This window comes from Notolabrus celidotus, chromosome 19 (assembly GCF_009762535.1).
Source record: "Notolabrus celidotus isolate fNotCel1 chromosome 19, fNotCel1.pri, whole genome shotgun sequence".
NCBI lineage: Eukaryota > Metazoa > Chordata > Actinopteri > Labriformes > Labridae > Notolabrus > Notolabrus celidotus.
In genome coordinates this window covers 2,599,629-2,622,338 of record NC_048290.1, presented here as the reverse complement: position 1 = coordinate 2,622,338, position 22,710 = coordinate 2,599,629, and the positions used below count along the sequence as shown (strand labels likewise).

Below are 22,710 nucleotides of genomic sequence, written 5' to 3'. Positions count from 1 at the left end.
ATTAAATATTTGAGAAGGTTCGAAATATTCAGAAAGAATTTAAACACCCGCAGTGTGTTATGGTATTCAGCACCAAAACGCTCAGAGGGATCTTTTTTCAGGAGGAGAGCGGCCGCAGGAGCTCAACGGACCTGACAGAGAGAGGATTCTTCTCCAGGATGAAGAATTAACTCTCTCTTTTACTCCTCAAATCCAGCGGCTGGAGAGGAGACCAAAACTGAAACTTAGTTTTTGTTTTAGAATCATAAACTATGCATACGTAAATGCATGATGGCTGCCATGTGTCCCCAGCGTTGGTTTGTTGCATCGGCTGTGCAGCTGCTAAGACTTTGATGCGATGCAGATGCAAGGTGGCAGAGAGGCAGAGAGGATGTCTGTAGTTATCAACATCAATGCAATGTGTCACTATCGCTGCACAATAACAAACATCAGGCGAGATAAGTTCAGTTGAAACCTGCAAAACTAAATGTAAAGAAGTTTGGGATTGTTTCAACGGAGCATGTAAACTACGTGTACGTAAATGCATGATGGCTGCCATGCATCCTGAGCGTTGGTTTGTTGCATTAGCTGTGCACGTCCTCAAAAATTGATGACACAGCTGAAAGGTGGCAGGGACGCAGAGGGGATGTGACAGTCAACATGTAAAGTTTTAAAGACAAGCTGATGGACCAAGTCTGCAGTTATCCACATCAGTGCAATGTGTCTTTGAGCTGCACAGCAACAAACAAAAGTTAAGTTTCATTAGTCGATGTTAAAACCTGCAGTGTCGATGGTGCATCCTGTCCACCAGTCATCAGTCGCCTAAGCTAACTCCAGAATTAGTCCTCCACCCGGCCACTGAGACCCTAAATGACCATAACAGTTCCCTCCTTGCGTTGGAAAGGCTGAAGCTGCTCTAAGAAGACAGACACTGATTTAAAGATGGATGCTGGCATCGCTGACTCACCTCCGGCGCAGGTAGCTGAGCATTCAGACCAGGGCAGGTGGTGCCAGGAGAAGCCCACCTCGTTGTCTCCACTTCCTGTTCGCTGGATGGGCACGTTGAACTTGTAGCGGATTCCCAGGTTCTGTTCCTGGAGGAGGACCTGCAGAGGATGCAGTAAAGAAAAGGATGAGGACAGGACGGGGAAGGCTTGGGACTGACTGACATGACATATTATGACCTCAAAATACTGATAAAGGAACCTGCTTCTGATGACTTAGTGGTTTATTCCAACATTAGGACATATTTTGGGACTTTAGGACTTTATTTTAAGTCGTGTTTTTGGAAACTTGACAAAGAAAGGTGTCTTAATCATCCTCGTTTCGCTCTGTTTTGGTCTCCACCGACTTCAAAAACTCACCCAAAAATCTGTATTTCAATCTAACGAACACACTGTCTGGTTTCCTGCAAGTGCCATGCAGGTTTTACTGCGACAATACCCAAAACAATGAGTCAGAAGAGGTTATAAAAAGCCTATAAAGCCGTAGGGAACATCAGAATCAGATACATTAGATATATGGTGGCTGATCAACAGAGAAGTTGTAATCATTGTTAATATACAACTACTGCCTTAGCTGCTTAAAATGCAGTTTAAAGTCCACATCCCTGAGACTCTGCTTGTTTTATATTAGTCTGCTGGATCCAGAGGGAGGCTGAGGGAGTCTGAGGGAGGCTGAGGGAGGCCGAGGGAGGCTGAGGGAGTTCGGTTTTGTAAGCCACAAAGAAATGTCCAGTGGTCGAGCGGCCGGTTGCTCGTCTATTCCAGTGGTGCTGTGTGGTCTGGTATTTTCAGCGTGCATGTCGAGGCAGAAAACCGCCGAGTATTACGACAAAAAAATGCCTCACATTGACACACAAACACACAAACACACAGTCGGTCAAAATATATTTTCAATACTGACATTAAATCGCTTTTAACCCCAAACCGCTGGATAGAGGGTCACACGGGGTTAATAACCAGATGTTGAGAGGTGGACTCACAGCGTGCAAAAACTATGAGATGCACAAGAATACAAAAGACACAAAGCTGCAAAGACAGGTTTCAGGTGTGCAAGTCTGCAGAAGTTCTTTAGAGTGTCAGGATTGTATTTTTTATGGGATTTTTGTAAATCATCTCATGGACCTACAGCTACGTTCAGCCGGACCGTATATATCTTTATTGTGAGCTTTAGCTGAGACTTTACTGTTTGGGTTTACAGTCAATGCTCGTGTTGTGTTATTTTTGGCCGCAGCAGGCTGCTGTTTTTAGAGAAAAAAGCTGGAAAACCTTTGATTGGCGTGCTGAACCAACAGTTATTTCCATCTCATACAAAGAATGCAAAAAGAGAAGGTGCTCTGTAAACTATATGGAGCTGCCAAATCCCACCAGCCTGTCCAATCGCCACATCTGGACCAAATGTTTAGAAAACAAGAACATCCAGTTCATTTTTGGTATTAACAATGTATCAAATAGCATTGTGCTACATGAATATGTGCAGCCCTCAGCTCTTTTTTAGCATCTTCAGCTCATCCTGGTGGTTTCATGGTCACGTATTTGCTCTTTGGTTCACTCTTTCGGTGTTGTTTTTGGATAAAACAGGCGGCTATTGGGAGATTTCAAGATGGAAACTCTACCTTCTCAGAAAGAAACAGCAAGCAGGCACATTTAGAGCGCTGAAGGTGAAATGAAGGAGTGATAAGTTGCTTAAGAAGCAGATATTGCACTAAGGGAGCTGGTGGAGACCAAAAACAGAGCATAAAGAAATAGCAAGCAGGCACATTGAAGGTACTGAAGGTAAACTATAGGAGCGATAAGTAGCTAAAGAAGCAGATATTGCACTAAGGGAGATGGTGGAGACCAAAAATGGAGCAAAAAGAAACAGCAAGCAGGCACATTTAAGGACCTGAAGGTGAAATATAGGAGTGATATGTAGCTCAAGAAGCAGATATTTCCCAAAGGAAGCTGGTGGAGACCAAAAATGGAGCAAAAAGAAACAGCAAGCAGGTCCATTTAGGTGAAATATAGGAGTGATAAGTAGCTAAAGATGAAGATATCTCCCGAAGGAATCTGGAAATGAAGGAGCGATAAGTAGCTAAAGATGCAGATACTGGACTAAGGGAGCTGGTGGGGACCAAAAACAGAGCAAAAAGAAACAGCAAGCGGGCACATTAAGAGACCTGAAGGTGAAATGAAGGAGCAATAAGTAGCTAAAGAAGCAGATATTGCACTAAGGGAGCTGGTGGAGACCAAAAATGGAGCAAAAAGAAACAGCAAGCAGGCACATTGAAGGTACTGAAGGTTAACTATAGGAGCAATAAGTAGCTTAAGAAGCAGATATTGCACTAAGGGAGCTGGTGGAGACCAAAAATGGAGCAAAAAGATGGTGAATATGAGCTTAGATTTCTGAAGTGGGCGAACACAAATCTATAGAATATTGTAATCATCCAAAAGACGACTTTGTTCCTATGATGAGGATTTCTGCAGCTCCAAACATGTCTGAGGTGATACACTGTGCAAAATCTGTTCAAGCTAACTCCTCCTCCGACTTTGCAACTCTATAACAAACATAGTTTTGAAACAATCAAAGATTTTAAAGTGGAAAATGGTGGACAGTAAAGTGTTTTCCGTACCATGACCACCAGGTTTTCAGTGGTAGCTCCGAGCGCCTCTAAAGACTCCGGCTCGTCCGTGGGTCTCTTGTAGTGGAAGGCCGTCCCTGCGATGTCAAACTTCCTGGGCCAGTCGATGGTCCACGCTCCGTTGATGTAATAATCATCCCCTTCAGATTTCAGAGCTGCGTAATCAGAGAGAAGAATATAAACATTCAGAAAACTGAAATCCAAAGAGACAGGAACGGTAGCAGAGACAACAGGTGGAGACAATCACCCTCATCATCATTTTCAGAACTCCTGTGTGTCAGAGGAAACTTTGTATCCCTCGAAAGACTAAGCAGAAACACACACAAACACAGACACGTGCCTGTACATGAAGGCATCCATGTGTGCAGACATGTACATACGTCTAATTTAGGAAGAGAAAGAAAACACACTTCAGGTGAAAGCCTGGACGACTCTGGTGAATACCGCTCTGTCTGGTTGTCAAAACAAAGTTGGTCTCCAAGCACAACAGATCTGAAAATATCCACTCTCTCTGCGTTGAAACGGGGCCAAATTGAGGAGAAACGATCCAACCGCTGGCTGTTCTGTGTCTCTGGCTCGTGCTGCAGATTCCCCTCTGCTGTATTTACGCAGATTAGATGAACAATAGTTTACTCCTCTTTAACGTATCACGATCCCTCTGCGTAATAAAATCAGCACATCTGGCTCCGATTAAAAACACTGTGATTCTTTTACTTTGTGAGCCTTTACAAGCAGTCTGCATTTTTATATTGTCTCACTTAGTTTATGCTTTCATAAAACATATAAACCTAAACTCTGCTGTGACCTAAATAGCGAGGACTCAGACGATGCTGCAGGAGAACAGTCCTTTTTTAATCACGGGAGGTCAGAGATGTAATTCATAACAGTAACAATCTGCATGGAAGGGAAAAACTGGTCCCACAAAAAAGCCCAGATCTCTCTTCTGACTGAGATATATAGACGCTGCATCCCTCGTGATCCTGGTGGAGCAGGCAGCTGTCACCACGGCCCTATAAATCTGATGCAGCTCTCTGGTTCAAAGTGTTACTTAAGCCCTCCATCAACACCATCCGCTATAAATCCAACACGCTGTCACACGTTTCTCTCCCGTGTTAATGAAAAGACAGAGCCGCCTTAATTGAATCCGGTTGTTTGATTGTTTTGGGTCTGATGCTGCCCGGTGTTGCAAAAAGTTTTTGTTTAGTCTGGATGGGAGCGGAAGAGTCTGGTGCCAAGATGGCCATCACATGTGTAAAGATTCAGGGAGGTTTTATTTCACAGACTGGGGGTTTTTACGGCTTCACATTACGCAACAGGAGATTAAACGATGGTATCCTCTAAATGGCTCTTGACTAAGACACGAGAGGGATCCCTGGAGAGGAGGGCGACACACAACTGAGCTGATAATATGAAACAGGGCTGAATTCATCACACTGTAGTATTTACATTATTAATACTTTGCAGGCTAACAGCTTCTTAGCATTCATCACAAAGTCCTGCATGTTTTGCAGGTATTTTAAACCAAACAGGTCTTTAAAGGACCAGGACTCAAGGTCTAAAGACGAATGGTGTCATGTCTTTTCTTCCTTTTAGGCCCCTTGTGTAAAATTTATGATTTATGAATTTGGGCTGTCTTAAAAAATAAAAAAAGTACTGACTCGACTGAATTTGGGTCCTGAAGGGATCATGAATGTCTCAATCGAAATTCATCACAATCCATCTCTGAGTTGTCAACACAGTTCATTTAGAGACTCAAATGTCAACATAGAGTGAGATTACTCTACTGGATAACTTGAAGGCTTATATATTATATAGAAAATAAGAATACCAGCTTTATCAGGGTGCTAGAGGAAAGTTCAGGGGATCACAGACCTTGTTATGATTCATCCTCATGGCACCATGAATATTTGATCACAATTTTATGATACATTTTACAGTAATCTACAAGTTGATGTTGAGATACTTCCTTAAAAAGAGGACATGGGAACCTCAAAGTGGTGCTACAGGGACTATCAGGTACCACCAAAGTCTTTAGGGTTCATCTTCTGGGCACCATGAATATCTAAATTTCATGATGATCTACAGATGAATGATCTGCTTCAAAAACAGAAATGTGAACCTCACAGTGATGCTACAGGGACTGTCAGAAAAAGGAGTTTGTGCTAGGGCAAAGTTTGGAGGTCATCACAAAAAGGTTCATCCTCTAGGAACCATGAATAGTTGCGCTACATTACTCAGCAACACATCTTGTAGAAAATGACATATTTCATCAGAAAATTCCACTTTTTTCAGTGTAAATAAGGTGAGGTTATCTTAAGAATAATCCTGATTCATCCTCTAGGGACCATGAATATTTGGAGCAGACTTCAAGATAGTCCATCTTAAAGTTGTTGAAACCAAATATTATGGTGGTCTACAGGTTTATGAGATACTTCTTTAAAAAGAAGACACAGGAACCTCAAAGTGGTGCTACAGGGACTATCAGGGTATCGCCAAAGTCTTTAAGGTTCATCTTCTGGGCACCATGAATATCTAAATTTCATGATGATCTACAGATGAATGATCTGCTTCAAAAACAGAAATGTGAACCTCACGGTGATGCTACAGGGACTGTCAGAAAAAGGAGTATATTATGTTTGTGTTTGGGCAAAGTTTGGAGGTCATCACAAAAAGGTGCATCCTCTGGGAACCATGAATAGTTGCGCTACATTACTCAGCAACACATCTTGTAGAAAATGACATATTTCATCAGAAAATTCCACTTTTTTCAGTGTAAAAAAGGTCAGGTTATCTTTAGAATAATCAAGATTCATCCTCTAGGGACCATGAATATTTGGAGCAGACTTCAAGGTAGTCCATCTTAAAGTTGTTGAAACCAAATATTACGGTGGTCTACAGGTTTATGAGATACTTCTTTAAAAAGAAGACTTTGGAACGTCAAAGTGGTGCTACAGGGACTGTCAGAAAAAGTGAATATTATGGTTGTACGAGGGCAAAGTTTGGAGGTGATCACAAAACCAGCTTCATCCTCTGGGAACCATGAATGGTTGCGTTACATTACACGGCAACACATCTTGTAGAATTCGACGTATTTCATCACAAAATTTGAAATAACTACCTTTTTCAAAGTAAAATAAAAGGTCAGGTTATCTTTAGAATAATCATGATTCATCCTCTAGGGACCATGAATATTTGGAGCAGACTTCAAGAGAATTAATCTTAAAGTTGTTGAAATTTTTACCAAATACAAAAACCTATTTCAATGTAGTGCTTGAGCAAAAGTTAGGCGGTAACTGAGGACTGTGTTGCGATGCATCCTCTTGGTACAATGAAATCCTAAGGCAGTATATCTTATAGCTGATGAGATATCTTCATGGTATTACTAGAGGAAAGCACAGGGGATCCTAAAAGTCGCCAGGATTCATCCTCAGGGTACCATGAATATTTGTACGAATTTCATGTTAATGTTTAGTTTTTGAGATATTTTACTGTAAACAAAAATGTCAACCTCATGGAGGCGAAAGAGGAACAGTCAAAAGATCCTCAAAGTCGGTAAGGATCATCCTCTTGGGACCAAGCCACAATATCCATCCTAAAGTGGTTTAGCTAGTCCAGTCTGGACCATCACCAGAGCCACTTAGCTGAGACCAAAGCACACGAACGAGTAAACAGGACTTGATCCTAACGAAGCTTTCACTCACCGATATAATTCTTAGATATGGCGACTTCTTTGATTTCGATGTGGACTGACCCTTTAGGGATCTGAACCACCTCCATGTAGCCTGCAAGACAAAAAAACAGACATCATTAAGGTGGAAGTCCTCCCCCAGGATCCCGTTTCTACGAGACATTTGTAACATCAAAGAGAAGACACAAAGTGACAGATCACGTTAGGTGGGAGTACCTATAGAATAAATTCCAAAACACCCAAAAAGGACAAAGCAGGAGGACAAAACAATCCCCTCCTTTTTCTTTTTTACAGCCTCCTGCACACACACATGCACACACAGTATTTTTAGATGGTTTACTAGCCATACCATAGAAGGAGAAATATGTTTTCTCTCTCTCCTGCTTCTCTATAGACGACTTCAGGCTGTAGCCAAAACCAAGTCCTGTGTCTACTCCTGGTTTCTTCTCTCCATGATGTAATTAATGGGGAAATAATTATGTTTTGATCTATATTATAACAACACGGTAACAACATACGCTCAGTTGGCGAGTGAGGAGAGAGTAGAAGTTATATTTCCATCAGGATTATCTCCCTCTCTTGAGATGTGTTGGCTTTTAGACAAATAGATGATCTTTGTTTTCTTTGCAGGAATTTCCACTGATTCAAACTTGTCACATGTGGACATCGCTGCAAAACACACTACCTTTTTAAAAACTGCAAAAATCAGTGGAGAAATAACAGAGTGTGAGGTGGCAGACAAAGAGCATTCCTGCGAGTCAGACATGTTTTACCTCCTCGTGGTAGAGACTCGTTGAAAAGTCCCTCGGTTGCCTCGCAGGTACTGCCGTCCCCTCCGCACACACGGCATCGATCTTCTTTTGCATCAGAGCCCAGGATGTTGTCGCAGCCAACATGCTTGAAGCCAACAAACATAGTTGGAGAATTCAAGTGAGCATTTATTTGACTGAAGACTGGAAAATTAATTCAGGATTTCAGCAACATTGTACTCTGACGATCAATACAAAAAACTCAAACTCAACACAGAGCCAGATTTCAGAGCCAGAGAAAAATCCACATATTTTTAAAAGAGTAATTCTCCTTCTTGGCAGGAGGTGGATGATGTCACGATAGTTTAACTACTGCTGCAATTTCATCGTTATCCCAACATGAGCACTCAAAATAAACACACCTCAAAAGTCTGAAAGCATTAAAACACTTTAGATAAAATATCTGATGTAAACAAGAACCTCTGTCTCAATCAGCAGGTGTACATTTCACCTGTTGGATGGAGGTGTGGGCCATGTTTTCACTACTTTAATGGAGTCAGGTGAAGCTTAAGCAAGCTTACAGTTAGAGTTTATTGTGCCCAAAGTCTCTAAAAGTAGTATGGGAGGTAGAGCCTTCAGTTATCAGGCCCCTCTCCTTTGGAATCATCTACCAGTCAGGGTCCGGGAGGCAGACACTCTCTCTACTTTTAAGAGTAGGCTTCAAACTTTCCTTTTTGATAAAGCTTATAGTTAGAGCTGGATCAGGCTTGGACCAGCTCTTAGTTATGCTTCTATAGGCTCAGACTGACACACTGAGATCCTGTCCTTCCCTCTCTCTCCTCTCTCTGCCTGTCTCTTCCTTTAACTCTTCCTGTCCCATTAAAGTTACTAACCATAGACCTTTCTGGAGTCCCTGAGCTCCCTTGTCTCGTAGGTTCCTCTGGATCTCTGCCTGTTAAAAGAAGTTTGTCCTCGCCACTGTAACTTGCTAAAGAGAAGAACGTATCTTCCTCCATCAGTACCTAAAGTCTCTAAAAGTAGTATGGGAGGTAGAGCCTTCAGCTGTCAGGCCCCTCTCCTTTGGAATCATCTACCAGTCAGAGTCCGGGAGGCAGACACCCTCTCTACTTTTAAGAGTAGGCTTCAAACTTTCCTTTTTGATAAAGCTTATAGTTAGAGCTGGATCAGGCTTGGAGCAGCTCTTAGTTATGCTGCTATAGGCTTAGACTGACACACTGAGATCCTTTCTGGAGTCCCTGAGCTCCCTTGTCTCGTAGGTTCCTCTGGATCTCTGCTGTAGATTCCTTTTTTGGGTCTGTCATTCTTTCTTGCTTTCTTTATTTCTTTCCTTCTTTCTTGCTCTCTTTCATTCCTTTTTCCTTTCCGTCTTCCCTCCTTTCTTTCTTTCCCTCTTTGTTCTTTCCATGTTTCTTCATCCTTTATGTCTCCTTTTCTTATCCCGTCCTTTCTTTTACTTTTTATTCTCCTCTTTTTCTTTCTTCTGGTCTCCCTCTCTTCTCTCTTTTCTTAGACCTTTCTGGAGTCCCTGCGCTCCCTTGTCTCGTAGGTTCCTCTGGATCTCTGCTGCTGTGGATGTGCCAGACTCCAGCTGCTACAACTACTACTATCAATCTGCCCACTATCATCTCTCTCTCTCTCTCTCTCTCTCTCTCTCTCTCTTCATCTCCCTCTATCCCTCTCTCCAACACAGTGTCAGCAGATGTGTGTCTAACATGAGTCTGGTCCTGCTGGAGGTTTCTGCCTGTTAAAGTCCTGTCTGTAAGATGGGACTGGATCTGATCCGGTCTGATGTTGGGTCTTTGTTGATAATAGAACATAGAGTACGGTCTAGACCTGCTCTGTTTGGACTCTTCAGATAATGTTTGTTGTGATTTGAACGCCTTGGAAAACCCCTGAACTGATGAGATGACCTGACATGATGCTGTGTTTTTATGAGACTGGAGAAGAGAAATAAAACACGATGCCAGACTGACGCAGCAACAATGAGCGCTAACAGCGATAATGAAGAATAACTTGGCAGAGTTAAAGGTGATAAAACATGATGCACTCCGAGTGTTCAAACCAGCTAACACAACAGATACAAATGTGTTAGCTTCATATAAACACTAATTAAGAGTCCACATGGAGGCAATCTCATATTTTATCTTTGCTCATTAAATTAGGAGTAACTAACTAATCAGCCTAACGCAATTTAGAGTTATTGCTGCATCGTTAGTTGATTGGTAATGCCTTGGAGCGTCGAATGACGATGTTTGATTGGGGAGGTTCTGTGTTTTTATTACTTTATAATGTATTCCCTATGAGAGGTCAATTTAAGGTCTTAATACTCTCAACAAAGACCAAATGTTTACACCTTTTGGGCCTACAAGTATTGAGACTTTTAAACATAAACTAAAAACATATTTATAAAGGGTTTAACATTTTTACTACTTACTTTTTACTATTATATTGATTTTGAATTTTAACTGTTTATCTTATTTTCTATTTATTTATTAATTTTTTTAAATGTATTTATCTCCTCACTTTTCTTAAGGTGACATATCATGCAAAATAGACTTTTTAATGGTTCTCTACCTGAAATATGTGTCCCTGTCTACAAACCCCCCGAGAATGAAAAGAATCCATTCTGCCCCTGTTCTGATTTCTCCACCTTTCTGTAAATGTGTGTGAAACCAGCCGTTTCAGACTTCCATGTTTTTGTTACGTAACAACAATATCCGGTCTGTCACGGAGTCAGAGCTCGGAGCTTGTTCAGCCCATAGACTGTATAAAATACAACTCAACCCCTCCTCCGTTTTTCATTCCCTGCACACATGTGTGCTAACAAGGAGCTTAGGATGGAGACATGCTAGTTGTAGGCTGTCTTAATAAACACAAAGGTCGGTTTTACTCCCCACGTCTGCAGATTTGAAGATCTAGTGGATGATTTTTATTTATCATGGATAAGTGCTAGCGCTAGTTAGCATAGCCACATAGCTACATGTTCATAGCTGTGTACAAAGACACACGTCTACATACTGACAAATAAAACAACAAGAAACACTAAATCTGTGACCAATCCTTCAGAAAGGTCCTGCTGCAGGCGCCTCTCCGTCAGGATCAGATTCTGGATCAGATTCAGAGGGTTGAAGTAACGCGGGTCTGTGAGCAGCCGTGTATATTCAGCCAACATGTAAACATTAGATCAACGTGCCGGAGAGCCGAGGCCACATCCACTTCCTGAGGGGGCGTGGTCAGAGAGAAAACAGACTGTTCTGAGGAGGACTGAAGAAGAGGGCTTTTCAGGCAGGCCAAAATCTGATTTCAAAGTGTTTTTTTTAGCAAAAACTTTAAAGACATGTTTTGGGGACCTCTTAGACCAATATATGTTGATGAAAAAAGTGTGATATGTCACCTTTAATTTTATTTTCAACTCTTACCCTTTTTAAATGTATTTATTTTAACTACAGCTAAAAAGAAATGCATATAAAACTGATAATGTTTGTTAAAGGCTGAGTTTGGCTCCTTTAAATGCAAGGTATTGTATTTTAGTGTTGTCAGCAGCAAGGGTGCTTGCATGGTCTGTTCATTATAGCGTCAGTTGATCAGTCAATGCATAAAGAGTTTCTTGACTAAAAATGTGAGTTCAACATTTCCAATATGGCTGCCGCTGACGATTGGCCTCAAAACAGCGCTTCAGAAACAGATGGGTGACGTCACGGATACTACGTCCATTATTTATACAGTCTACGGCCAAATCACGGTCTGTATAAAAAGATGGACGACACAACAGTTAGGGGTGTTACACCTCCACAGGCATGAGGACGTAAACCCACAAGGAGGATCAAAGGCTGGTGGTGCTAGCTCTGCTAACCTTAGCCACACTATGAAAACCAATCTGGCATTGTTTACCCACAGACTCTCTGATCCAGTGGATAGACGTCTTTAAAAAGTGACACCAAAACATTAACTGACTGGCTGCAACGTAGGTCATAAAGCCTGCAGCCTCCATGTTAACAGACGGGATGTGGGTCAGACCAGAAAATAAAAATCAATCCCAGCTCCCGCTGTCACATGCCAGAGAATCCTTGGGCGAGACACTGAACCCCAAATTGCTCCTGATGACATAGTCAGTGGTGTGTGGGTGCATATGAATGGGATTATCTAATACTGTAGCATCCTCTGTCTTCAGCGTATGAATGCGGTGTGAAAGACTAGAAAAGCGTTTTCTGATTGACAGCTCTGTTGACAAACAGAGGAGAGGAGGAGCAGGAGGAAGAGTCCTTGGACTTTCCATAAAAGGTCCTTTAAATGTGTGTTTTGGTAACCAGGAGGGGAAGGGTGTCAACACTGAAGCTCCACCAGCCAATCCCTGCTGCACACACACTGGCTTCAAATGGAGAATATGTCAGCGCCAATCTCAGGGATATTTTGGCTTTTGGACGAAGGGAGGAGGTGGAGGTGTCGTCCATCTTTACATACAGTCCATGTGCCAAACTTTGTGTTTTTATAATAAAGAATGATTTGCAGGTTTAATAATTAAGAACTAAATTGTGATTTTTTTGGCTCTTCATAGAAATATCAGTTTTATCAGCTGCTCTTAATGCCTTTGGACAAAATAACAAGGAGGATTACTGTTATCACTGCTGCTTCCACTCCTCCAACTCTATCACCATCCCTCCCCTCTCTCTCTCTCTCTCTCCCTCTCTGTCTCTCCAGCGTCTGAAAGCAGCGGAGGAGTTCTGAGTGTTTCTGACATCTTTCCAAGCAGACGGTGTACCAGAGATTTATCACAGCGTGGCAGCACCTCTGAAATAAAACGCTGGATTCGGTCTGGAAATAAAACCTGCAACGCTCCTTTGGTAGAAAATATTCCACCTCTCTGAATCTCTTACCGTTGAAGCGCACACCGTGTTGTGTTTTTATTTTAGAATCAGAGTAATGTTGTTGGCGCAGACGCTGCTGCGTCATGCCAACAGTACGGTCAGGTGGAAGTCAAAGCAAATACTTAAAGCGAGGGACCAAGAAGTTATTTCAGCTGCATTTTGGGAAAATGCACCGAAAAAAAACGTCATTCTCCTCTCTCACACACACACACACACACACACACACTCACACACACACACTCACACACTCAACTGTACAATAACGATTTATGCTCATGAAAACAAAGACAGCACAAACTGCCAACTCCTTTCAATAAACTGTTTTTCCACTCTTCCATTAAATCAAACATATATAAAGTTGTTATTCAATCAAAACAATGATTTTTGTATTTTATTTACCACAACACAATCCTGGTTCAGGCTGCAGAGCGCTGATAAGAGTCAGAAAAGAGCAGCGCCAGTTCTTTGAATGCTCAGGCGTGAAGATTTCATTGTTCTTGTCTGGAGAATGGTTCAGTTTAGTGCTTTTGTTTACGCCGTGTGTTTCTTAAACTTGCACAGAGGAGGAGGAAACTGTTGCTCGGTTAAAGAGCCCATCACTCCAGTTGAATGACCAGTTATGTACAATCATAAGGATGTATTAAAATGTTAAAATGCAATGTCTATGTAGATATCAGGGAGGAAATGCATGGTTTTATTGCATCTTAAATGAGAATTGATCATCATGCTGGTTCCAGTTTGACACAGTGAATCATCAGACTGGAGATACGCTTGCTACGCGTCCGGCTGCATCATGAGCCTAACTGTAGCAACACTTGACTATGCATTGAACGTGTTCCTGAAGGATACCTCCAGAGGGAACGCCTTAAAGTTCAGGATGTTAACAACTGCAGGATGTGTGAGATGCATATAACAAACATGGCGACACTGGAGGAGGTCACTCTTATGTTAATGCTGAGATCAAGGCAGAAGAAGTGATCACGTAGAAGGTGTGTAAGGATGCTAAATCAAGCCCAACGGGACGATGTGAGGGGCGAGTGTGTGCTGCTCATGATGACAACTCTGTCACACCTGCTCTGCCTCTAAACGGCCAATTTTGTAGGCCGTGCACAACCGACGCAGCAAACCAATGCTAGGGAGGCGTGGCAGCCATCATGTGCTTGTATATGCACAGTTAAGAGCAAGCATACCTCCGGCCTCATGCTGCTTCATTTTCTGCATGTTTGCTTGAAAGACCTCGATTAAACAGGATTGATAAGATATTTAAATCTGTAAACTGAGCATTGCATTAGTTCAGGCACACCATGAAGTCAAGCTCAGCCCAAAGTACATCAGCTGATCTTAACCCCTGCCCATATCCATATCCAATTTTTCCTGCAAACTGCTTTGCCGCTCTGTTCTGAACCCTGAAGGTTTTTGCTGCTGCTCTCCCTGCACATGAAAGAGAGTAGAGGTGTGCTCTCCCCACCTCCGGCTTTGCCATTCCACAAAAGCATATGGAAGAGCAGGAAGCTCCAAGAACAGAGTCATACCACCATGAAAATGATTCATCCTTTTAACCAGAGTGGTCCTGACTGACTGTCTCAAGAGGCTTTTCATTTGTCTACATAACGTTCAACAACTTAAAGTCATCTTCTGCAGATGCACTTTGCTCAGTCATCACCATGCACCCTCAGGAAGCAGTTTCAATACAGCTTTGTTTTGATTTTCACCTCTCCAGTCATGAATTGTGTCAAATATTAGTGTAAAGGAAATCCTCTGATTTCAGAGCGTCTGAGCTGATAATAACGGGTCCAACAGGGCAGGAAATACAGAAAACAGAGATTATAAATACACACAGAGTTCAAGTAGGTTACTTAAAACACTCAAACTGAAAATGTAGTTGGGTTTCAAAGATCTCTGACTTTGTGTTTGGTCATAGTTCGCTTAGTTTAGTGGCGTATGACTTTTTTAGCTTCTCTTTAGAGTCTCAGTTCATCATGCTGCAGTTTTAAACGCTGATTCTGGATGTCTGCTGCTCTCTCTTTCTACATTTTGATGTTTAGTGCTTGCTGATTTATTGCCGTACATCATGATAGATACTATTGATGAAAAACAGGGTTCAAATAAGGTCAGATAATAAAAAATGGATGAACTGATGAACAGAAAAGAGCAGAAATGTGCAAAGCATCCCCGCTCTTGTCTGCATAACCTCTCATGATTGCTCTCTTACCTTACACTCTCCATTGATGCAGATGTCCAGAGAGTCCGCCTGACATCGGGTGCCGTCTATGACTGCAGGAGAGCGCTCTGTGTAGAAGTTATAGCCCTCTGCCAGGCAGTTCAGCGCACAGGGCTTAACACCACCTGGTTTACACAGAATACACACACACACACACACAGAGACAGAGCACACTGTTATCAGCCTGCACACAGAAAACAGACAACATGACCTGCACGCAACTCTGAGATAAACAACACGCAGAGATCAGGAAACGCCGGCGCTGCCAGCTCCGGGATCTCCGTTTGACTTTGTTGACATTAATCGTCATGTGGAGGAAATTCAGCAGAGCTCAGATCTTAAACCCAAACCCTGACGTCACTCCGACACCTCAACTAGCTGCCAACAGCAATCACACTGACGCAGGTTATCTGCTGTTTTAACATGACGGCCTCCAGCTCCAGGAACGCTGTAAGTGAGGAGGTGATGGATTTGACAAAACAGACCCCTGAGATAAAAGAGACCTCGGTTAAGCTGCTCCATCTCTCCAGGAAAATAAAAGCCGTGTTTACATGCTTCAAACTTTTATCGCTTTTTCTAAGTGGACATTTTCCATGATCTGCACACATCAAGGAGAGAGCTGAAGGGGAGAGTGACACCGGGCGAAGGGCTCCCAGACTCCTGCCAATAACTCTGATGCAGCACAATAGCACTTCCACTAATTCTGGCTCGCAGAGGAAAGTGGCGATCCAGAAGAGAGCAAATAACCAGGCCCTCAGTGAGGACATTCTTGCGTCTGGAAGTCTGTCCAAAATGTAAAATACTCCAGGTAGGACAAGAAGTAGATCCAGAAGACCAGGGAGGGTCTTAGAGCAAAACAGAGTGTATAGGAATCTGAAGAATTCCAGAGTCCATCAAAGAGACCTCCGCTCTGCTGGTGTTAACTCAGCACATGAGACAGGAGGCCTGAAGGTAGGCGGCATGAAGGTAGGCGGCCTGAAGGTAGGCGGCCTGAAGGTAAGCGGCCTGAAGGGCCTGAAGGTAGGCGGCCTGAAGGTAGGCGGCCTGAAGGTAAGCGGCCTGAAGGGCCTGAAGGTAGGCGGCCTGAAGGTAGGCGGCCTGAAGGTAAGCGGCCTGAAGGGCCTGAAGGTAGGCGGCCTGAAAGTAGGCGACCTGAAAGTAGGCGACCTGAAGGTAGGCGGCCTGCAGACACGCGGCCTGCAGACTGGCAGCCTGCAGACAGGCGGCCTGCAGACTGGCGGCCTGCAGACAGGCGGCCTGCAGACCGGCGACCTGCAGACAGGCAACCTGCAGAAAGGCGGCCTGCAACAAGGTGACCTGCAGACTGGTGGCCTGCAGACAGGCAACCTGCAGAAAGGCGGCCTGCAGACAGGCGGCCTGCAGACTGTCGTTTCTGATGCTAAAAGGACTACAGAGAGATTTTACAGCTCTGCACTCAGACTAGTTAGAGTATTGAGCTTGTTGCATCTTCAGCTTTAGTCTGATCTTAAATGTTGAGAGGCTGTGGTCCTCATCCCACCGGTTGCAGGATTGACTCTTAGCCTCTACGTTTTGCTGCATGCCCCTCCTCCTCTTCTTGCCCTCTCTGTTCCTCCTAATGATGCATGAGGTGCATTTCGACCAAGAGTTCCTGGGTCTTTTAACCCCCAGAACTACTTTCCCCGGAACTAAAAGGTTCCTGTGCCCCCATCGTCTTCTGCGTTTAGACCGTGGGCTGAAATCCCGGGTAGATTGTGCAAATCAGGCCAGTGACGTATGGAGAAAAAACAATTATATTCAATAATATTTTGAAATCTGTTTCAACAACTGTGTTACCTCCACAAACACTGTTACATTCAACCGAAAGTCCCAGGACCTTTGAAAAGTACTACCCCGCAAGCAGGGGCTAAATTTAGACCCTGGTTCCTCTGGTCGAAACGCAAGTAGCTCCGGGGTAAAGTTCCTGCGGTGGAAAAAACGCCTATATAGAATCTTCCTTAAACTACCAAGATGGACCAGTGCAAGTTTTATGTTTGCATCAAAACATGTCCCTACATTTCAGGCTGTGCTAAGAAGTTTGATGTATAAATGTATGTGTTGATAATTTTAAGGGAGCTCACTCAGTCCACATTAAGTGACACAAGGTGTTTTTCTTGTTTTTGGAAACACTGGAACAAACGCCTTTTTCTGTTTTAAACAAAATGAATGTGTAAACTTTAGTCATGTGATTTTTTAAAATTTCTTTCTGGACATGTGTTTTACTTATTTCTAGTCTTTTATATTCTTATTGTGCTGATATGAACCTATGAGTCTGAAATAAAGTACATCTATCTTACATCTCATGTAGTGTACATTCATTAATTCTGCATCAAAAGAATGCATGTCTGAGTACTTGTTCTGATCCGGACTCACTCACCACCAGTGTAAGGCTTCCAGTTGTAGTACTTCCCCCGAAAAGGCATGCTGTCGAAGTCTGCACACTGCTTCTCTCTGAAATCCCGAGCTCCAGCTGGGCAGGCCTGCAAACATACAAAATTCACTTTAATGGTGATAAGAGTGCAAGTTTCTAAAAGTGCAATTCAAAAATCTATGAAAACAACTCTTTAACCTTGCTTAAATTATCGCCCTGCTACAAATAGTCAGTTTTAAATCTCCATCCTGTACTCCTTTTCATCAACACGTCTTGTCTTTTGGTTGCATGCATCATTAAATAAAGATTATGTCACATTATTTATGTAGAGCTGCATAAAGCTCTCTGTAAACGAGGGGTTAAGCAGTGATATCAGGGCTGCATCAGTGTTGAGTAAAGACTTTTTATTAAATCAATTTTTACTCAACTGCATGACTAAGCCGTGATTATGTAACCTTAACAAAAGGGAAAATTCAGACTTGATGTTAGCTCTAATGGATTTTACAACTTTCAAGCGTCTGCCAGTTGATTTTCATGCCATAAGGAAATGAATGGAAACCAATGCATAACTGGAACGGTTGGAAAGAAACCATTCATAAATCTGAAAAGCTGTGGCGTGCGCTCGCAGCCAGTCAGAGAAATTCTACATGATTTGCAGTGAAGAAGTTAAATCTTTCAAGAAGTCTTGTTGCGGTCCTGTAAGGTCTTCAGATGAAAGCTAGCATGCTGTTACCATCAGTGAAGTTTGGCAACGAGCGTCTCTTTTTCTGGGAAGTTTTTATTTTGATAGATAACATGATAATGAAGTACAGGACTCTGAATGAGGTGTCACTTTTTATCGTCGGACACAGAAACAGACTCGCTTCTTAGAACTCCTAATGGAGTCGGCGTGCTCTGCATGTGGAGGGGAACGCTTTGTGTTCATGAGTGGATGTTGCTCCAGCGAGAGGAGGTAGAAAAGTGGAAAGAAACACTTTATTGGTGTGAAAAGGTGCTTAGAAACCTCAAAACACTCTCCCATGGGACGCATAAAAGCTCCGGGGTCAAAGCTGTATTTCTCATGCTGAAAGTGTTCCACGCCGGAGAGGGCTGAGCCACTTTCATTACCACTCAAGTGTTTTGGCAACATGGCAGCTTTAAAGTCGCACATCAAACATGCAGATCGAGTCGGAGGAGACAGAATAATATTATTACAAGTGTGTGTTGAAACGCGACACAGCGCCAGAATGAGATGAGCGTGTGCCAACACGTGTTTGAGGAGGTCAAATGACTTCAGCTGCAATTAAGGACGACCTTTCAGTCCGTTGTTGATCGTGTAATGACTTATTGATTATTAACTATACCCACAGTGGAGATTCATCTTCCAGCAAATATACGGATTTCTCCCCACTATCATCTCTCTCTCTCTCTTCACCTCCCTCTATCCCTCTCTCCAACTCGGTCTCAGCAGATGTGTGTCTAACATGAGTCTGGTCCTGCTGGAGGTTTCTGCCTGTTAAAGGAAGTTTGTCCTTGCCACTGTAACTTGTTAAAGAGAAGAACGTATCTTCCTCCATCAGTACCTAAAGTCTCTAAAAGTAGTATGGGAGGTAGAGCCTTCAGTTATTAGGCCCCTCTCTTTTGGAATCATCTCCCAGTCAGGGTCCGGGAGGCAGACACCCTCTCTACTTTTAAGAGTAGGCTTCAAACTTTCCTTTTTGATAAAGCTTATAGTTAGAGCTGGATCAGGCTTGGACCAGGTCTTAGTTATGCTGCTATAGGCTTAGACTGACACACTGGGATCCTGTCTCTCCCTCTCTCTCCTCTCTCTGCCTGTCTCTCACTTTAACTCTTCCTGTCCCATTAAAGTTACTAACCATAGACCTTTCTGGAGTCCCTGAGCTCCCTTGTCTCGTAGGTTCCTCTGGATCTCTGCTGCTGTGGACGTGCCAGACTCCAGCTGCTACAACTACTACTATCCGTCTCCCCACTATCATCTCTCTCTCTCTTCATCTCCCTCTATCCCTCTCTCCAACACAGTCTCAGCAGATGTGTGTCTAACATGAGTCTGGTCCTGCTGGAGGTTTCTGCCTGTTAAAGGAAGTTTGGCCTTGTCACTGTAACTTCCTAAAGAGAAGAATCTATCTTCCTCCATCAGTACCTAAAGCTTCTAAAAGTAGTATGGGAGGTTGAGCCTTCAGTTATCAGGCCTCCTCCTTTGGAATCATCTACCAGTCAGGGTCCAGGAGGCAGACACTCTCTCTACTTTTAAGAGTAGGCTTCAAACTTTCCTTTTTGATAAAGCTTATAGTTAGAGCTGGATCAGGCTTGGACCAGGTCTTAGTTATGCTGCTATACGCTTAGACTGACACACTGGGATCCTGTCTCACTCCTCTCCCTCCCCTTGTTATTTACTTGAAGTCTTCCTGTCCCATTAAAGTTACTAACCATAGACCTTTCTGGAGTCCCTGAGCTCCCTTGTCCCGTAGGTTCCTGCTGCTGTGGACGTGCCAGACTCCAGCTGATAAAACTTACTATCCGTCTCCCCACTATCATCTCTCTCTCTCTCTTCATCTCCCTCTATCCCTCTCTCCAACACGGTCTCAGCAGATGTGTGTCTAACATGAGTCTGGTCCTGCTGGAGGTTTCTGCCTGTTAAAGGAAGTTTGTCCTTGCCACTGTAACTTGCTAAATGCTGCAAAGTGCTCTGCTCATGGTGGATTAAGATGAGATCAGACTGAGTCCTGTCTGTAAGAGGGGACTGGATCTGATCCTGTCTTGATGTTGGGTCTATGTATATAGAGATTGATTGATATTTTCCAACGTAGTGCTGGGCTGTTTGACCTTTATTTGGGAAAATATTAAAGCTCAAGTTTGTCTTTTTGAAGTTAAGTTGTATGGGGTACAATAAAAGGAGAGGACCACTGTCAGCATGGGTCCAGTTTGAAGCCTTAGTTCCTACAAGGAAGCTAAGATGTGTACCTCTGCAGAAACACATACTTAAAAGAACTCCTGCATATAGGAATAAACATTTCAGCTCATAACAAGTCAGTGCACTTGATTTTTAAACGCTGTCATCGCCCCATCATGACATGAACGGACCTTTTTTCTGGGTGCTTCCATGCAGGATCTCCACCCAGCTTCTCCAAACAGGGAATGTGCTGCACACTTACTCTTGATAAAAACCCAAACTGTCCCTTTAATTATTAACCTTCAGCAGGGTCTGCACTATCTGGGTTAAAATAATCACAAAGTTTAGCTCGATAGATGTGCAGCCATGATGATCTGTGAAGGGCTGCTGGTGTAGTGGCTTGAGAAATCCTCCCGGTGTAAGTGCATCCTGAAGCATTGTTACAGATTTGTTAATTTGTTGCTGAACTGTCCCTTTAATGCCAACTTCAACCTCATTTGACGTTCTACATCGCTATAACTGAGTCTGTGCTCTCGAGCTGTTCTGGAACTGCTCCGCCCAAGACAAGAAGAAGCTCCACGAGGTGATTAGCTGCACTTCTTTGGATCTACTCTGCTGACCCTGCAGAATATCTACATCAGGCGGGGCAAAAAGAAAGCAGAGGCTTGCATCACGGCCTGTTTCAGTGGCTGCCTTCGGGTCAACGGTTACGCTCCATCAAGACGAGGACTGAGAGGAGGAGAGGAAGCTCTTTGCCCTAAAGCTGTGCAGACTGTTAATTCACAAACTCTTGTTTTGCTTTTGGCTGCTTCTCAAACTCACACGCATGGAGGTAGGATGTAGGCAAACTAGTTTCACTGTGCTCGCTGCAAATACATGAGATCAAAGAGACCCTCAAACCTTGAAATGTAAAGAGCTGGAGCCTGAAGAACCAAGCCAACTGGAGCAGCAAGTAGGGTAGTAGGGTTCACAACTATTGTACGTTTTCAAGTCTTTGAGGCGAACACGTCAGAGCTAAGATGTCCTAAATTTAACTCAGTGTATCTTCACTAAAACTTAAGACAGGCTTTGTAGTTTGATACAAAATAAAAGTCTTTAAGTGACGCTGACACTCCAGTTAAATGTTTATAGACCACATAAACCCGATCCTGCAGGGACATGTGGAGCAAATTTCATGACTTTGCAAAACTTTCTGGGTTTATTTGGAAATTGTTTTCAAATTCCACGACTTTTCCAAGCCTTCCATGAGCGCACGGATCCTGAACAGAAGCGGAGGGGAGGAAGCATTAAGAAATAACCTCTGACAGCTGATCGGAGTAGAAAGAGCTGGGAGTCAAACATCAATTTATGCTTGTAGTGTGTGTTTTAGTGTTTGTCATTGAGCTCACACACACACGCACGCACGTACGCACACACACGTCTCCCTGGACGGTCTGGTCAGTGTGATGAAACAGCGGGTAGAGATGCTGTTTGTTTTCCAAAGAAAGCACTCACTGCTCGCTCTCAGCTGTTATTTTTAAGACCTGTGGTTTAAACGTCCACCAGGGCCCTAACTATTTCAATTTTCACCTCCTGAAAAAAAGCCCACCTAGAAATAGTTGAACGGAGATCTCGCGTTGCAGCCACATTAAATATTTGTTTAAAGCTTCGCTCCAGACCTTTTCAAAAAAAGAAATCTGTGAATTGCTTTTCATGGACTGAGCTCTGAAACTGTCATCAGGCTCGCCTCACGTGAAATGTCACAAACAATCCGCGAAACTCCAAAGTGACAAAGAGGCGAATAAAGCTAAAGCCACCACGGGGAGTATTGAATCACAGCCTGCTCTTTATTTATCGCCATGTGTGCGGCGTTCCAGGAAGAAGGCATGTCAGAAAGCTTAACGGCGGCGTGATGCTGCTAGCTAACATGCTCCTTATAAAGCTCTCCTTGAGGTGACAGAAGGAGCTTCTGCGACACCTCAAATCTGTCCTTGAAACACAGGAAGGCAAAAAAAGGGAAGAAACTCACATCAGTGTTGCAAGATCTGTAGCGCTTCCTCTCCCCGAGGCAGTACTTCCCTCCTCCAGACGGTCTGAGACACAAAAGAGAAAGACATGAGTGAGAGGGCATCACTTAAAGCTCCATAACATCACGAAAGTCTCCAGAGAAGTACATTTCAGGGGTGGAGGAGATACTTTGGAAGGCTCTGGTGGATGCAGGAGACAAAGTCTGTTTGTGTGTTCTCCAGGGATTCATTCAGCTGCTCTTAAAGCCCCTCAGTGTGACACACCATTAAAGCGTTGGAG

At 43.3% G+C, this 22,710-nt stretch overlaps 1 protein-coding gene across 1 annotated transcript in view; it reads right to left on the bottom strand.

Annotated features, from left to right (window-relative positions):
- Positions 1-22,710, bottom strand: part of adamts6 (ADAM metallopeptidase with thrombospondin type 1 motif, 6) — a 97,426-nt gene that overhangs the window by 19,641 nt on the left and 55,075 nt on the right. Inside the window, exons 14-20 of the mRNA XM_034708981.1 lie at positions 22,433-22,496; positions 17,541-17,643; positions 15,137-15,270; positions 8,063-8,186; positions 7,303-7,383; positions 3,593-3,756; positions 947-1,085 (exon numbers count right to left, since the gene is read on the bottom strand). Of these exons, the coding sequence (XP_034564872.1) occupies positions 947-1,085; positions 3,593-3,756; positions 7,303-7,383; positions 8,063-8,186; positions 15,137-15,270; positions 17,541-17,643; positions 22,433-22,496 (809 nt within the window). The remainder of the gene's footprint in view (positions 1-946; positions 1,086-3,592; positions 3,757-7,302; positions 7,384-8,062; positions 8,187-15,136; positions 15,271-17,540; positions 17,644-22,432; positions 22,497-22,710) is intronic.